This window comes from Erinaceus europaeus, chromosome 19 (genome assembly GCF_950295315.1).
Source record: "Erinaceus europaeus chromosome 19, mEriEur2.1, whole genome shotgun sequence".
Lineage (NCBI taxonomy): Eukaryota > Metazoa > Chordata > Mammalia > Eulipotyphla > Erinaceidae > Erinaceus > Erinaceus europaeus.
Window position 1 is genome coordinate 24909701 of NC_080180.1, and position 18504 is coordinate 24928204.

General features: G+C 42.3%; 1 protein-coding gene across 2 annotated transcripts; it reads right to left on the reverse strand.

Annotated features, from left to right (window-relative positions):
- Window positions 1–245: 245 nt before the first annotated feature.
- Window positions 246–16977, reverse strand: CTSE (cathepsin E). 2 transcript variants are annotated; one of them, XM_007523117.2, is made up of 9 exons: window positions 16852–16977; window positions 15857–16013; window positions 15270–15387; window positions 14388–14506; window positions 9609–9808; window positions 6114–6236; window positions 3821–3962; window positions 3613–3711; window positions 246–1744 (listed from the first exon to the last, which is right to left on the reverse strand). In XM_007523117.2, exons 1-9 carry the CDS (start codon window positions 16917–16919, stop codon window positions 1580–1582), a joined length of 1191 nt encoding a protein of 396 aa, XP_007523179.1. In that variant the 5' UTR covers window positions 16920–16977; the 3' UTR covers window positions 246–1579. The 2 variants fall into 2 exon arrangements, with proteins under 2 accessions (XP_007523179.1, XP_007523180.1); XM_007523118.2 differs by lacking the exon at window positions 3821–3962.
- Between the last annotated feature and the right edge of the window lie 1527 nt (window positions 16978–18504).

The window sequence follows — 18504 nt, forward strand, 5'->3', positions numbered from 1 at the left end:
TTGTGCACAGATTTTTCATGAACCAGAGGCCCTGGGTTCAACCCTTGGAACCACCATGAACACTACTCTGATATAATAATAAAAACAGTAGTAAGTCAAAATATAGTCATTAGTCTCAAAATAAAGTGGGGAAACTCCAGCCTTTGCTGTATGAGTGGTCCTTTATAATGAATGAGCAAATATTTGATAAGGAAAGATGATTTGAAAGGTCTTTAAAAGTAAGTTTTATTATTAGTGATACAACAGTAGCTTTCAAGATTTGAAGATTTTAGGGATATATTTTCACCTGCACATAAGTGTGTATGTAGTTGGCCATATCCACCACCAAAATCCTGTGCCCCCTCTTCCTTCAGACAATCAGTGTAGTTCTCATAAAGTCCAAGAGACTGTGTTTATTATTGATTTTGCAGGTTCATTTGCTTTAGTTGTCTGTATTCTACATATAAATAAAAACATCTGATAGTTGTCTTTCACCTGTACTTACTTCACTTAGCATAACCACCCCCAGTTCCATTATTTTTTTCCAAAATAATATAATATCATTATTTATTTGTCCTTTGAATATATATTCCAAGCTTTATCTAGTCATCTAAGTTTTGGCTATTGTGAATAGAGAAGCTATGAAAACAGTGGCTCACATAACCTTCTGAATGAGTATTCTTTTTATAACCTTTGGATATATGCCTGGGAGTGGCATTGCTAGATCACACTGTGTTTCTATTTTCATTTGTTTAAAGGATCTCAGAAGAATTCCAACTAACAAAGGCAGAAGGAAGAAAAGAAGTAGGAAAACCACTGCTTTACCCCAGTCATTACAGGCACCAAGTGTCACTTGCCTCCAGATGGCACCAAGCACCATCTAAGAAGTGCTTTACACTACTTCTTACTACAAAATCAGGCCTTATATCTAAAAAACTAGGCTCAGAGAATCTCATTACATGGTGTCTTTGTATTCAGAACATGGTGAACCAATCCTATAGATGAAAAGAAACATTATAAATAAATGCAATTGTGTACTTTGAAGCCTGGTATAAATAAGCCAACTGTAAAAAAGAACTATTAGAAAAGAACATTAGAGAGACTTACATGATGCAATAGGTGATGAGATACTAAGAGTTTGTATGAAACTAATCCAAGGCTGTAGGGCTGGAGAGAGGGCTGGAGTGAGGACCAGATAATGGTGTAGATTAAAATAGGTCTGCCTCAGTGTGGGTGGGTTAAGGTTTGAGTCTGGTGCACAGTGTCTGCCCAGAGTTTGAATCTGATTGAACTATAATCTTTGTATACCTATTTGAAGATTTTCATTCAAGAAGTTGTCAATAAGCAATAAAAACTATGAGCATACAACTTAATTCTTCCATTTTGATGGTGGTGGTGATATGCTGGTGGTGTGTGTCGTGTTTTTGTGTATCTTTGTTCTCAAGCTGTTTGATCCTAACTCAAGTTGCATCTCTAGCACAACTGCATTCTGTCTATTGGAAATGACTTTTTGACAAGTGTGAAGTATGGCCAGATCAAAGTGGCCCAGATGGATTCTCAAGGGGTGCTAGGCAGGCAGGTCCAGCCACAAAGCTCCTACTTAGGGGACTGCTGGGGCCAAGCCCACTTGATTATTTCCACGGTCAAAGACTGAGTAAAATTGTCTAATGAAGACATCGCCCAGAATCCAGAGGGGTCCAGCTGGAGGCTGGATGTCCAGACCTTGAAAGCCACTGCTGCAGAACTCCATTCCATCCACGAAGTCCTAGGATTGGGCAAGAGTGTGTAAGTGACATACTGGAGAAGAGGGAAGTTTTACTGCCTGAGTCTGTCTTGTGTGGTGTCAGAGGCTGCTCTGAATGGCGTAGGACAGCTGCTTGCTTCATAATTTTGGTGGCTGGTTCTCCTTTCTACTTTACAAATTTCTATCCCAGCTTAGTCAGTACAACATTTACAAACACATATATATGTGGGTCTGCTATTCCAACCTCTATAATTTTGAGAACTAGTCATCTACTGCATACCACTACATTTCACCATCATTTTATGACTGGGCAAACTTAAACCTGAATGTATGACTGGAGAGCGAAGACTTAGCACAAGCTTTTAGTCAAAATTCTGGGGTCTGGGGCTGGACACTGGGGCACTCCACTGAGTAGATTGTTATCAAGTGCAAGGACAGAGGTTTAAGCTACCAGTTCCTACCTGCAGAGGTAGGAACAAGCTTCACAAGCTTCAGCTCACAGTGCTGCAGCTCTCTCTCTCCCCCACCCTCTCTCTTTCTCTCCCCTTCCCAATTTCTTTCTGCCCTGCCCCCCAAAATTCTGGTATTTCTTGTTTTTAGTGAAGCACAGCTTCACTAAAAGAAAGAAAGAGAGAACTTTCGCTTTTAGTGGGTAGCCACTGCCATTTTCTAGTTGTTGTTCTGAGAATGCTTGGGGCTTCTTTGAGGTGTAAGGTGGTTGCATTGCTGTATGAGGAGAGAATAACCTCCTCCAACATTATCTCTTAGTTTCACGTTGGGCTCTAACACACTAGTGTTGTCTTTGCAATAACTGGTTAGAATGTGAGGTTTTTGTTGAAGGCATAAGGAAATTCACAGAGCCTAGAGAGCTTTCTTGAGAAGGAAGTAGAAGACATCAGTGTCATTACAGCATCCTCTGTCTGAGAGGGCTCTGATGGGTATCTGTTGGCCAAAAGGAACAATGACTTCATGTTGGGCAGAGGAAAGGGCAATGGGTGAGAAGGATCAATGGGGTGAAGGTGGGTAAATAGGGGAGTGTGAGCTTAGTTAAAGGGCTGACAACTGCACAGACTGATGGGACTTGGCATCTTCCAGATGCCTGGCTTGTCCTCAGTGTGGTGTTCACAGTGGCAGCTTCAGGATTCCTTTTGGTGGGGGAGCTTTGGTGACTTGACATGACATTGTGCTTTAAAGCTAAACATTTGTTTTCCTGGCTTCTATCTGGTGGTTTGGGGAAGGAGTTGATCAGCATGGAGATGTGGGGTGCAGGAAAGGTGCTTCATACCTTAATGGCTTCTTTCTGGCCCACCCACTCTGATGCCAAGGGGACTTTAAGTAAAGCCAGCCAGTGCATGAAGGATTTAGTATTGAAAATATAGGCCAACTGTGTTGTGAAAGTCACCAGAGGTGTTCAAAGCACCCAAGACTCCCCTTCCCTCCTCATTCTCCACAATGAGAAATACTTCTTCAGAAGTGATTGACTTGTTTGAGAGAGAATGTTAACTTGAATGGAACTTGTGTCTTGGCTCAGGCAGCCCCTGTGTTGAACTGATAACTCACGGAGTCTCAGGATCCTCAGAGGTAATAGCTATGTGCCCTGTCTGAGACTCAGTGGAGCAGGGTGACACTGCCTTCTTAATGGCCAGTCTGAATCTTTCTATTAATCCATGGGAGTGCAGGAAGCAAGGGAGAACTAGCCTAGTGATCTTTCCATCAGTGGAATCTGGCATCCCTCCCTGAGGGAATGCCACTGCTATGGAGAATGGGGTGGGTGTGAGGTTTTAGGGGGGGGGGTAAATGCAGCCTGAGAAGGCCCATACTGGGAAAGGAGAAGTGGCAGGCACATGGGGAAGGCCCTGTGATTTGTGGAATAGGGAAATACTAGTTACCAGCAGGATGTAGGCATTTGCTTGAAGGGAGTAGGGGACTCCATTGATGATGAAGGTGACATCTGGCATGACATTGCGATTGACACATTCCACAGCATACTGAAACATGAAAAAGAGGACTTATTTAGAGGTTCTCCAGCTCCTAAATGAAGGTCTAGTGCTCTAGTCCTGATGTATACCCCCAACCCCACACACAATAAGCACTCACTTCTCCATCCACAGGCTGGGCTCCTATGGCCTTTTGCAGCTGCTTGATCTTGTCTGAGGGGCCTGTGATGAGGGAGGTCCCTGTGTCCACAATGGCCTGGCAGCCCTCAGAACAGAACATGACTGTGCCTCCCACCTGGATTCTAAGGGCAAAGGAAGCATGATCAGTCTCCTGCCTTCCCCCACCACCCCCAGCCCTACTCCTTGTCCCAACATTTATCCTGGCTTCCCACAGTTCTCACTCTCTGCTGGCCTCTCCATATACTGAAGCAAATGGCTTTCTTGACTGATCTCCACACCAATGGTGTTCACCACATGTGTACATCCTCTGTCTCTCTCTCTCTCTCTCTCTCTCTCTCTCTCTCTGTGCTCCACTTTACGGTGGTACTGGGAAGTCTATTTCTTGACACAATATATAAACTTTCATGAATCTATGAAATAAGATCTCATGAAACATGTTTAACCTAAATATATGACAGACATTTTGATACTTTTATTTTTTTCTTGAAACATGTAAGTCATGATCCCCTGAAATTATGACATGACTCATCACTGGGTAAAGCCCTCAGTAGGCAGTTGCCAGTGAGAAGTTCTACTTCTGCATTCATACTGACCAACACATAACTGGCACTTTTCAGAAACTTGTTCTTGACTAAATTCAACTTAGATTTTATTCCTTTGGATTACTCCTTGGCCTAGGACAGTGTTAAGTATGTGGAAGTCACTTCAGCCAACTTCCCCATTGCCCCATGGCTGAAATATGTATATTCCACTGTATATATTCAGCCACCCCTTTCAGCCAAACCTTTCAGGAGGTGTCTTGCCCCATCTACTGGGTCTCTTGGACCATCTTCCACTCTCCACTTTACATGATAGCAATTTGTGTGTATGTCTTTTCCCTTTTCTTTTTTTCCTATTTTATTTGATAGGACAGAGAGAACTTGAGATGGGGTGGAGATAGGGAAGGAAAGAGACACCTGCAGCCCTGCTTTACTGCTTGTGAAGCTTCCACTCAGCAGATAGGGACAGGGGGCTTGAACTCAGATCCCTGTGCGTGGTAACCTGTGCACTCAACCCAGTGTGCCACTGCCACACTTCTTGTTTTATTGGGACATAACTGGAACACAACATGGCAGGCATTTAAAGTGTCAAACACAACGATTTTACATAACTACATATATTTTGAGATGATCACCACAAAGAGTTTTACTAACATTCATCTACTCATATAGTAATGAAAGGTCTTTCTTATGATGAAAACACTTGGGATTTACTCTTAGAAATTTTCTGTTATGGGAGTTGGGCAGTAGTGCAGTGGGTTAAGTGCATGTGGCACAAAGCACAAGGACCAACATAAGGATCCCAGTTCGAGCCCCCGGCTCCCCACCTGCAGGGAAGTTGCTTCACAGGTGGTGAAGCAGGTCTGCAGGTGTCTTTCTCTCCCCTTCTCTGTCTTCCCCTCTTCTCTCCATTTCTCTCTATCCTATCCAGCAACAACAACATTAATAACAACAATAATAACTACAACAACAATGAAAAACAACAAGGGCAACAAAAGGGAAAATAAATATAAAAAATTAAAAAAGAAGTTTTCTGTTATATGATACAGCAGTGTTGACTATAACCTTCATGTGATCCATTATACCTTAACACTTATTAATCTTACAACTTAAAGTCTGTACAGTTTGATCAGCTTTACCTAATTCCCCCACTCCTCACCCTCACTCTGTTCAGCCACAAATCTGATTGCTTTTTCTATGAGTTTTTGAGTTCTTTATTTTTTAAAAATATTTTTTTTATTTATTTAGGATAGAGATAGAACTTCAGAGGGAAGGGAGAGGGAGAGAGAGACACCTGCAGCATTGCTTGACCATTCATAAATTTCCCTCTCCTGTAAGTGGGGAGTGGGGGCTTGAACTCTGTCCTTGCACATGGTAGAATACATTCTACCAGGTGCACCACTGACCAGCCCCTTGAGTTCTTCCTGTAGATCCCACATGCAGATGAGATACAGAGTACTTGTATTTATCTGACATTTCAGTTAGCATAATGTGGTCCATCTATGTTGTCACAAATGGCAGAATTTCTTTGCTTTTTATGGCTGAGTAGTGTGTGTGTGTGTGTGTGTGTGTGTGTGTGTGTGTGTACCTCTGCTCAGCTTCTCAGCATCACCATACCTCTCATCTCACACACACATTCTCTGTGTCGTCCCATTGGTGCCATTCAGGCCAGGTCAATGCATTCAATTTTTATCATGTCACCCTCACCACATCTAATTCCCAGAGGGTACTCACGAGTCAAGTGCAATCTGCCAGTAGCCTTGCTTGGTGACTGGGACCCAATTCAGACTCCCAGAGAAATGGGAGTGGTCATAGCCTCCGAAAATCAGCTCACTCCCCAAGCCACCTTCTGGGTCACTACAGGGAGAAAAAAGCAGATTGTCCAGAAAGGCCTCTGGGAAATCCTAGGAGAGAACTTCATCTACTACTCTTCCTCCTGCTTCTTTTTTTTTTTTTTTTTTTTAATGATGTGTTTATTATGTGTGAAAGAGAATAGAAGAGGTAGGGAGAAAGCAGGGACCAGAACACTGTGTAGCTCTGGCATAAGGTGATGCTAGGGACTAAACCTTTGGCCTCTGGGGCCTCCATCCTGCAAGCTGGTGCTCTAACAGGCTGAGATATCTCCCTGGCCCAGGGGTCTTGCTTCTTGCCTGATTACTCACACCGAGTACCTAGTAGGCAGAAATGCCAACTATGGCTTTGAGCCAGGACTTCCATTTACAAGATGGTTAGTCTCAGTCTTTTGGGAACAGGAACAGAAACACCCTGCTCAGTGACTTGTGGATATGAGAAGGTAAGGGGATAACCAGACTGCTCAGGCAGAATCTATGCTGGAACCACCTGGGGGAATGCTCACATTTCCTTGGAGTTAGTAACACCCAAGACACCGTTCCCCCCAATACCCAATAAAGGTTGTAATGGTGCCTGAAATTTCCACATTACAAGGCAGAGAAGCTAACTTGAGCACAACACAACTCATTAGGTTTATTTTCACTGGGATTGATCTCTTAGATTATGTTCAGGTGGTAGAATTCTGGGGGAAATAGGACACAAAGCAGATTCATTTTCAGGGCAGAAAAGATAATAGAAATATAAAAATCAAGAGAGAGGAGGACAAAGCAAAGAGATTAAGACAGAGAAGCTAAGACCAGGCTCCTTCAGGAAAGGGAAGGCAGAAAGGGAAGACATTGCCCCCCCAGTGCAGGGAGGAAGATGAGCTGCCTGCCTCCAATGTGCCCAAAGGCACATAAGACCCTGACTTTTCCCAAACACAACATGAAAAAATTGGTGAAATATAACTAAGACTTAACTGCTTGTAATTATATTCATATAGTAAGTATATTCACACCTTTGTGCCATCTTTTCATCCTACAAAACCTAAATTCTAGACCCATCAAACAATGCCAACCATTTCCTGCTCTTTCTCCACCACCACGGCTCCTGGCATTCACCACTCCCATGTTTCTATGAACTTCATTAAGGAACTCACATAAATGACATCAGACAGAATTTTCTTTTCTGTAAATAGCTTCTTTTTTATTTTTATTTATTTTTGCTTCGAGGGTTATTGCTGGAGCTTGGTGCCTGCACTACAAATCCACTGTTCCTGGAGGCTATTTTTTTCCCTTTTGTTGCCCTTGTTGTTTATTGTTGTTGTTGCTGTCATTGTTGTTGGATAGGACAGTGAGAAATCGAGAGAGGACAGGAAGACAGAGAGGGGGAGAGAAAGATAGACAACTGCAGACCTGCTTCACCACCTGTGAAGAGAGAAACCCCTCCTCCCCCACAGGTGGGGAGCCGGGGCTTGAACTGGGATCCTTATGTTGGTCCTTGTGCTTTGTGCCACGTGTGCTTAACCCGCTGCGCTACCACCCGACCCCCTAGTTTTTAATTTTTTATAATTAGTGATTTAATAATGATAGATACGATTGTGAGTTAAGAGGGATACAATTCCATGCAATACCCACTAGCAGGGTTCCACATCCCACCCCTCCATTGGAAGCTTCCCTACTCTTTATGCCTCTAGGAGTATGAACCGAAGATCTCTATGGGGTGCAAAAGATGGGAGGTCTGTCTGGCTTCTGTAATTGCTTCTCTGCTGGACATGGGCATTGACAGGTTGCTCTTTCCCTAGTGGGGTAAGGCTCTGGAGAGATTGGGTTCCAGAATTCATCAGTGAAGTTGTCTGCCTACGGAACAGCTTCTATTATTAGATTCTCTGTATAATGTTTGCAAGATTTGTTGATTAACTTTGTAGTGTGTTAAAATATCTTTCCTTTTTCAAATGAGTAATATTCTATTGTGTTTATATACTATACTTTGCTATTCCATCCATTATTGTGCACTTCTATTATTGACATATTCTTTTCTTTTCTTTTTCCTTCCTTCCTTCCTTCCTTCCTTCCTTCCTTCCTTCCTTCCTTTCTCTTTCTCTCTCTCTCTCCCTCTCTCTCTCTCCCTTTCTTTCTTTCTTTCTTTCTTTCTTTCTTTCTTTCTTTCTTTCTTTCTTTCTTTCTTTCTTTCTATTGCTGTCAAGGTTGTTGCTAGGGCTTGGACCTGGCACTAAGAATCCACCATTCCTGGGACTATTTTTTCTTTTCTTTCTAATTTTATTAGGTAGGATAGAACGAAATTGAGAGAAGACAGAGAGATAGGGAGAGATAAGTAAAGACGACTTGTGAAGCAGGCCCTCTGCAGGTGGGGAGCGGGGGTTTGAACCTGGGTCCTTGCACTTGGCAATACGTGGGCTTAACTGCATGTGCCACTGCCCAGACCCTTGTCATCTTATTTTTGAATTAGTTTTTCCCCTGCCTTTACCTACTGGAATTAAGTGTATTAAGGGTAAGGTCAGGCCTTTTAGTTTCAGTGTCTTCCCAGTGCCTAACAATATGGCCAGTGCATGATAGCAATTTGAAAAATATCTAAACCCTACTAGGGAAAGATAGAAGCAGGCTGGGAGTATAGATTGACCTGTCAGTGCCCATGTCCAGCAGAAAAGCAATTAAAGAAGCCAGACCTCCCACCTTTTGCACCCCATAAAAATATTTGGTCCATAATCCCAGAGGGATAAAGAATAAGGAAGCTTTCAATGGAGAGATAGGATATGGGAATTATTCCCTGGTAGTGGGAATTATGTGGAATTGTACCCCTCTTATCCCACAGTCTTGTCAATCATTATTAAATCACTAATAAATATAAAAATAAAGAAAGAAAGGAAGAAAAAAAGGAAGGAAGGAAGGAAGGAAGGAAGGAAGAAAGAAAGAAAGAAAGAAAGAAAGAAAGAAAGAAAGAAAGAAAGAGAGAGAGAAAGAGAAATATATATTGGGCTGGTGACGTAGTTCATTGCTTTGCCATGTACAGGACTCTGGTTTGAGCCTAGCACCCACCACATTGAAGAAAGCTTGGATGCTGTGGTCTCTTTCATTCTCTCTCTCTCTGGCTTTATCTAAAAATAAGCAAAGGAAAATATTAATTCACTACATAATAATTATCTAGTCCCAGCGATTCCTTAAACTATTCCAGTGAAGTACAGTTTATAAAGTGACTTTATGAGCAAAACTATTTCTTCAATATTCAGAGAGGTTATGTGTTTTGCCCAACTGGTAATAGCCAAACAAGAAATTCACCCAAGAGTTGTGAGTACTGGCTTCTAGTGTTTTCTCAGCGACACCATGTTATCCCTTTTGTAGTCATAGTTAATGTTAACCTGATGTACACGGTGGACCGTACCTGCTCATGTACACAGAAAACATGGGTAGATCCACCAAGTTCTGGGACATCATGTTGTCAAACACTGGGGTGACCCCTCCAACAGCCAAGGAAGGGTACCCCAGGCCCAGAATTCCATCAAATTCTGCATTTACGAAGGTCTGGCCTGGTTCACTGACACTCTCTCCAAACTGCTGGCCAGCCACTGTCAGTCCTTCCACCTGATGGGAGAAAGGTCAAAGGAAAAATGATGCAGATGACCACTGACAGATTCCTTCATTCTCTCACTTTCTGCCCTGAAGCTAATTCTTCCTCTGATCAGTTTTCCTTGATTAAATGGACACAGAGATTTTTTTACTTTGTCCCACTCATATATTTTTAATGTAAACAGAAAAAACAGTGAATCATAACATGATACAGAATTTACAGTACATAATTCCGTGAATTTGTATCCACACCTACTCTACACACCTATGTATAAACAAGTTCCCAAACCAAGAAAAAGGACACCCCAAAAGCTCAGAAGCCCTTACCCCCTCTACCAAAAACTGCATTCCTCCATAAAACTAACCAGCTTTCTAAAAGCATGTGCTGATTTTTCTTATGGATTCTTTTACATCTGATTTCTACCACTCAACATTATGTTTACTGTATTCTCTTAGAAATTATCCATTTTCACTAGTATTTCCTGGTGTGATAATAACATCACTATTTATTCATCTTACAAGACAAACATTTTTTTTTATTTGTTGAGTAGAGACAGAGAGAAATTGACATGGAGGAGAGTGATAGAGAGGAAAGAGAAAGGGAAACATCTGCCCAGTTTTGCCATTTATGAAGCTTCCCTCCTGTAGGTGAGGACCAGGGGCTTGAACAGAGTCCTTGCACATTGTAATATGTGCACTCTACAGGTCAACACAAAATGGCCCCCTTGATGGGTATTTGAATTGATTCATACATGACTTTTTGTGAATAGTGTTTTATGTTTGATGCAAATTAGAGGTAAATTGTTTTTTGAATATTTTATTTATTTACTTTCAATGAGAGAGAGGTACAGAGGGAAAGAGTGAGAGATAGAGAGAAACAGAGAAACCAGAGTATTGCTCAGCTCTGGCTTTTGGTGGTGCTAGGGATTGAACCTGGGGCCTTGGAGTCTCAGGCATGAAAGTTGTTAACATAACCATTATGCTACCTCCCCAGCCCTTTTAAAAACATTTTATTTAACCTAGAAGTAAATACAGACAGAGTCTTAGTGCCAGGTTTTAAGAGTTTGAGCTGCTTCATGTCTTCACCAAGACTGGGTGTTATCTACCTTTTCAAATTTAGTCTTCTTGTGGACATGCAGAGGGGCATATTGTGTTTACCTGGTAACATTTGGTGGACTTCTTTGTAATTATTCTTTGTCAGATTAAGGCAGTTACTTTATATTTCTAGTTTTCTTTTAAGTGAGGAGTTGATGTTAAGTTTTTCAGTAGAGATGATTATATTATTTTTCTCTTTTTATTGTCTTAGATGATTAATTCCTGGGGAAAAATAACTCTTGTTTGGGGCATTCCCCCTTTTATATATCATTAGATTTTATTGCTAATATTATGTTTGGAACTTTTGCATCTACGTTCATGAAAATAAACTGGTCTATAATTTTCATCTATAAGTCTTGTTATTAAATCTATTAAACTTCATAAATTGAAATAGGAAGCACTAATTTTTAAAAGTCAATTATATAGTAGTTTTTGTAATATTGGTGCTATTTATTCCTTAAATATTTGAAAAAAAATCAGTTAATTTACCTGGGTCTGTAGAGTTCTTCCTTTTAAAATTTTATTTAAAAAATTTTATGCTACTTTTTTCTTTTTCTTTTTTATTAGTGATTCAGTATTGAGTTACAAAAGTATGAGGTAATGGTATAATTCCACACTGTTCCCACCACCGGAGTTCCCTCATTTGAAAACTGCAGTAGTTCTCGCAAGGTCATAGTTTAAATTTTATTTTAATGAGAAAAATACAGACAATGATACACACACAGAAAGATACCAGAGCATTGCTCAGCTGTGAAGTATGGTGGTGCTGGGGATTTAACCTGGGACCTCAGAACCTCAGACATGAAAACATTTTGCATAATCATTATGCTATCTCCCCAACCCCACAGATTTCTTTGTGAATTTTTTTTTCTTCTGCTACCAGGGTTATTGTTGGGGCTGGATGCTGGCACTATAGATCTACAGCTCCCTTTGGTACTTTCTTTCTTTCTTTTTTACTCTTTTATTCCTTTATTTCTTTCTTTTTTGATAGGATATAGAAAAATTGAGAGAGAGAAACATCTGCTGACCTACTTCATCCCTTGTGAAAAGTTTCCCCTTCAGTTGGGGGTCATGGAATAGAACCAGGTCCTCGCATATGGTGAAGTGTGCACTTAATCTGGTGTGCCACCATCTAGCCCCCCTCAAAAAAAGATTTTAAATAACAGATTCAACAGATATTGAAATATTTTTGCTTTCCAACTATTTTTCTTTTTTAAATATTTTATTTTTCTATATTGGTTTTGGCATGCATTTTTTTCTCAAGTCACTAGTCAGTTTTTAAAAATTGTCAAATTTATGAATATAAAATTCTTGGCATCTGTTAGTAGTTTGATGTCTGTTGGATCCTTAGTTATGTATTATTTTTTTGTTTGTTTGTTTTTGCTTCCAGTGTTATTGCTGGGACTTGGTGCCGGCACTACACACTATGAATCCACTGTTCCTGGAGGCCATTTTTCCCTTTTGTTGCCCATTGTTGTTATTGCTGTCATTGTTGTTGGATAGGACAGAGAGAAATGGAGAGAGGAGGGCAAGACAGAGAGGGGGGAGAGAAAGATAGACACTTGCAGACCTGCTTCACTGCTTGTGAAGCGACCCCCCTACAGGTGGGGAGCCAGGGGCTCGAACCGGGATTCTCATGCTGGTCCTTGTGCTTTGTGCCATGTGCCCTTAACCCACTGTGCTACCACCTGGCTGCCAATGCATTGTTTTTTTATTTCTAGTATTGTTAAATTATATTTTCTTTAAATCATTTTGTTAGAGTTTTTTTAAAAACCAATTTTATTAATCATTACAGTTTCTGACTTGTTGATTTTACTGGTGATGTACTGATCTACTCTTTATTATTTCCTTCCACATTTCTTGGTTTCATTTACTATTGTTTATTTGTGTTTTGCTAGTTTTTAAAATGGAAAGTCAGATTTTCAATTTTCAAATATGCGAACTTCAGGCTATAATTGTGCATTAATTATATTTACAAAATTTGCCATGCCATATCTCCATGATTTGAATGAGTCAGAGCTTGATAAGAGAAGCAGAGTACTGGGAGTCATCTCTAGAAGTACTGCATTCTAGAATTATCTATATGCAGTTGTAGGTGCTGCTGCTAGTGTTTCTGTCCTGGTGCTATAGCTTCACATCTACAGTGCTGGCCATCAGCAAACATAGCTGTCAAGTAGAAGAAAGTTGAATTGGGGCTTTAAGGGCGAGACTAGACTGGAACTCACATCCTTCTTTCAATACCTCTAAGTCTCAGTGTTGGGGGCATCATATAGCACAAGATGGTCCTATATGTCATAGATGTAAATATGCACCTGACATAGGAGCCAGGAAAAGGTTCTACCTGGTTGCTACCTGAAAGCTGATTGCTGCAGGCTTGGCCAGTGCCCCACACCAACTAGCCATTCAGCTGCAGAGCACCAGTTGATGGTTTAAATTCCCTTTTCATGCTAACCTCGTCTGTTTTCTGCTTCCCAGAGCAATTAGAGTAGTAAGTTTGGGATATAGTGTCTCAGTTATTTGTCCTTTTATGTATATATTTCAATAAAAATAGTATATCATTTTTATCAGTGTGTGATACTTTTTACAAAGACAGTGTGTCTTTTGCTCCTGATATTTTTGACTCAATTATACATTCTGCTCCTATCCACTTTAAAGGGATACTGATAAGGCTGGGTCGTCTCAGACTTGAGGTCCCCAGAGGTGAACAATATCAATCACCAAAGAGTCAGTCTCTATTTTCTCAAAACCCAGGGTATACACTGCTATAAACAAACACAGAAAAAAATCTCAGGCAGGTTCCTCCCAGATTAAATGGCACTGTCTATTCCTACAATTCTGGGGCCTGTAGGATTTTGAACAGATGAAGTTTTAAAAGCACGGAGCTTAGGCAGGAGAGAAAGCATAATGGCTATGCAAACAAACTTTCATGCCAGAGGCTCCAAGTTCCCAGGTTTAATCCCCTGCACCACCATATGCCAGAGCTGAGCAGTGCTCTCATAAAAACAGACAAATAAATACAGGGTTCTTTAAAGCACGTAGCTCATAATCTGGGTACTGAGATCAGTGTTGATCTTGTGCTTTTGTTCTGACAACTGGGGTTCTGTCTTATCTCTGTGACAGAACTCTCACCTCCTACTGTCACCTTATTCCAGAAACTGAATTCCTACTTTCACCACTAACTTGGACTTCTTTAAGTTGGGGGACTGGCTTTATCTTTTCTGGGATCATGGGGCTGAGGGGGTCAGCAATGAACCTTGCCTCCAGGCTTTCAGACCTGTGCACTGTTTCTCTGTGGGTAGGAGCCACCCTTCTTGCTGCTTCTCTAGAACCTAGCACGTTGAATAGAGTAAGCTACTGTCACCATCTCAGGATGGGTGTGTAACCCTGACACCTTTTCTGGAAGCTAGCTCCTATGTACATATATTCCCAAAACAGATTGAAATTGCTCCTCTAAATGCTCTGTCTACCAAGTAAGAAAAGATGAAGGAGTTTCACTTACAGAGACTTGGTCAGCTCCAATGATTCCAGACAAGCTTCCAGTCCCGTACTGAATGGAGAATTGATTCCCCAGGGCACTGTATGTGTTAGACTGGGAGGGGAAGAACCGGGCATGCGTCTCTGGAAGGCAAGGATACTGTGAGCTTGCTGAGCACTCCCTGCCCTCATACCCCAGAATTTCACTCCCAATATTGATGGGGTCTGAGGAGTTGACAGTGCTTTTATCCCTCTCAGCCACCTAAGTGGTTGCCTAATCAGGAACCAAATAGTTCTCATTGGGCAAGTGTGATTAATTACAGTAGCCCCATGGCACACTTCAAGATAAAGCAGACTGGCCTTCAAAAGGAGCTCAGGGGTAAGTTATCACTATTCTAGGAAATTAATCCCAACTCCTTGCCCAACCCTTGAACACAATTCTTGGGGTTTCTAGAACTTGTCTTGCATAGACAAACATTTTTCCTTAGCACTCCCTTTTCAGGTCTTCATAAAGACCCTTGAGTTACCTGTGATCAAATGTACCCACTCTTACATTTTGCCTGCACCCCCAGTTTCTGCTGTACTTGAACTTCTTTGAAGCAGGTACACAGTCTGCCTTAGAACCCTACCCCCTGCCTATTCAGAAACAGACCTGAGAATAAATCCCCCCCCCCCCAGTCTTTTGGGTATGAATTCCATATGTACTCAAAGACTTGTATTTTTTGGTGGTTGACTTTTCCTTACTAATTCTCTTATTAATCACAATTGCTAAGTTTAATAACCATCATATTTTAGCTTTCTCCCTGGGCTCAGTCAGCCCTGTTACACTGTAAGCATTCTCAGAGTAGACTCAGTGGAGAAAGGAAGCCCCTAATCATTCCCTGTTGGAGTTTCTGACACCACTTACTGCAGGCTGGACTGGTGCAGTACATAGAGGGGACCCAGAGGTTGGAGGAACCAGTATCGAAGATGACGGTGAAGTTCTGTTGGGGGGAGCCTATGGAGATGGTGCCAAAGTATTCCATCTATGGGATGAGAGGGAGCAGGCATTGTTTCTGGAGAAGGGCAAAGGTACTCACTAGGGGGTCCAGTGTGAGCTCCCTAAGGTAGATTCTGGGCTCAAGATTTGGCAAGAAAAGACAGAAGGAGGTGACAGACAGACCACAAAGCAGGAAATCCAATCAAGTACTCAATATTTCACTTACATTATCCCCACTCACAAAGTCTCAGAAGTTTGTGAGCAAGAAGAGGGAGTGACAAAACCTCTGTTCTGCAGTCAGGAATGAGGATGCCTGCCCTCCTAACCCTCTTTCCTCACAGAGCACATTGTATACAGAGACAGTTTTCTTGCTTAGCCAAGCCCAGAGAGACCCAGGGGATCAGTTCACATGGGTTATCTCAGAGGAGGTGTCTTTGCTTGCATGCCACTGGCTATGCCTTAAGCCAAGCCTCCCCCAGCCCCTGCCTGATGCTGGCCCCTCCCAGATGCCTCACGTCCAGGTAGTTGATGAGAGGCTCATTGGCACTCTGGTCCATTGTGCAGGACTCTGTGTATTGGATCATGTCCAGATTCTGGGACTTCCAGAATTCAGAGAGCTTGCCCTGTGCTCGCAGCTTCTTCCGCAAAGACTGATGCCTCTTGAGGGGCACTCTGAGGACAAAGCCATGTAAGGTTTAGGTAACAAAGGAAAAGGTTGAAGTGCAATGCAATGTACTTTGTCAGTGTCAATACCCTCTCTGCACCTAGCTCTTAGACTTATAGTAGTCTCCTGTTAGGAAATGGTCTCCTTGATATACACTTGGAAAATGGGACATGTGAGTGGGCTGCCAGGTTCCAGGAGTCTCCTGAACGAGAAAGGGCAACACTAGGGAAGGGATGGGAAAACATTTTTTTTTCCTGTCAAATGCCATTTGGACATTTCCAACATCATTTGAAGGTTATATCAAATAATCAACTTAAAAAATTAGGCCTTAACTTCTCATGATAAAACTGAATTTTGTGTCCCACCTATGGTTGTCTTGGCAGGACCAGGCCAAATAATTTCAAGGGCTAGATGCTCCCCACCTCTGCACTAGGAGGTGACAAGGGGTCAATATCTTGGTCAAGTACATGGGCCCTTGAACTGTCACAGCTGCCTGCTGTTGCTCTTTCCAACATTAGAAGCGCTGTCAGCTGTGCAAGTAGAAAAGTGAGGGATGACTTGCCTTGGAATAGAGAGTAGGACTATTAGATGATACCTTCATAGACCTTTCCAGACCCTCAGTCTCTCCTATCCTTTTCCCCATGAGCCTTGATGATACCTTCATGAACCTTTCCAGACCCTCAGTCTCTCCTATCCTTTTCCCCATGAGCCTTGATGATACCTTCATGAACCTTTCCAGACCCTCAGTCTCTCCTATCCTTTTCCCCATGAGCCTTTATTCCCCAGGCTGCTGCAGCTTGAGGGCACAGCCTGCCCCAACTGACAATGAGTAGGGCCCAGCCTCACCTGTGGAGTGATCCTTGGGCCTGTTCTAGGTACAGGAATACAAGCAGCAGAAGAAAGGACGTTTTCATTGTGAACCTGCTAGTGGTGTCTTCCTTGACTTCCCAGACTTTTCTTGTCCCCTTGTCTTTCTTCTGACCCATGTGGTAGTGGGAATGGAATTGCCCTAACTTTCAGGGCTGCCCTGCCCAGCCCAGTCTGAGGACTCAGTGATAAGGCCTCAGAGTCAATCAGTAGCCAGGCCTAGAGCAAACAGTGGGTGTTCCCCTTCCACCCAGGGTAGTGACCAAGACTCAGGATCCACAGTCAGTCTTTTGAGCCCCCGGCTCCCCACCTATGGGGGAGGGGGTCTCTCCCCCTGTCTTCTCCTCCTCTCTCAATTTCTCTCTGTCCTATCCAACAATAATGACAGCAATAAAAACAACAATAATAACAACAATGATAAACAACAAGGGCAACAAAACAGCAAAAATAGCCTCCAGGAGCAGTGAATTCATAGTGCAGGCACTGAGCCCCATTGATAACCCTGGAGGCAAAAAAAAAGAGAAGTGGAATTCAGGTCAGGGTTAGAATTTAGACATCCTAGCAAGTGAGACCCCCCATTTGTCCTTAATCCCACTTCCTACACTGAGGGTGGGATTTATTTCCTTATATGACTCTGACCTGAGCTGACAAAACCTGTTACTATGACAGAAAGAGTGAAGGAGACCACAGCACCAAAGCTTCCTTTAACGTGGTGGGGGCAGGACTTGAACCTGGATCTTGTAAATGGCAAAGTAGCTACTATCAAAGTGAGTTATTTCATTGGTGCTATGGAAACCCTTTAGGCCCAAACACTGAGGCCACCACCATAGTCACAGGTACCAACATTTCCTGGCTCCAGAACAGGAGGGAAGGGATCTGGGTTTAGGCTAACTGTGCTCTGACCAGCCAGCTGTCTGGAAAGTTAACGCTGCTGTGGCTTTGCTTTCCATGTCTGAAGTCCAAGAAGCAGATAAAGTTGGGGTTTGGAACTAAGTTGAGCTCTATTTGGGGTTCCTAACATGTTTAAAAGGACATTCAAAGGATTTGGGGGACAGCCTAGGCCCTTGACTCCTAGCCCCTAGGGAACAAAGCCCCTATAAGATTTGTCCACATTCCAGAGTGCCTTCCCTTCTACTTAGTTGGGGATAAAATTCTGCTTCCAGGAGGGCAGTGCAAGAGGAAGGGACTGGAACTGAGATACTTCCTTGTAGCAAGAAACTCAACTGGCTTGCCATAACTGTCCAGCTAATCAGTATCTTCGTGTTTTCTTTCTTTTTCTTCCTTTTTTCCTTTTTTTTACGTGATTAGAACTTTGTATCTGCCATTTCTTTTTTTTTTTTTTAATTTTTTATTTATCAAAAGGAAACACTGACAAAACCATAGGATAAGAGGGGTACAACTTCACACAATTCCCACCACCAGAACTCTGTATCCCATCCCCCCTGATAGCTTTCCTATTCTTTAACCCTCTGGGAGTATGGACACAAGGTCATTATGGGATGCAGAAGGTTGAAGGTCTGGCTTCCGTAATTGTTTCCCTGCTGAACATGGGCATTGACAGGTCAATCCATATTCCATGCCTGTCTCTCTCTGTGGTGGGGAAGGGCTCTGGGGAAGCAGAGCTCCAGGACA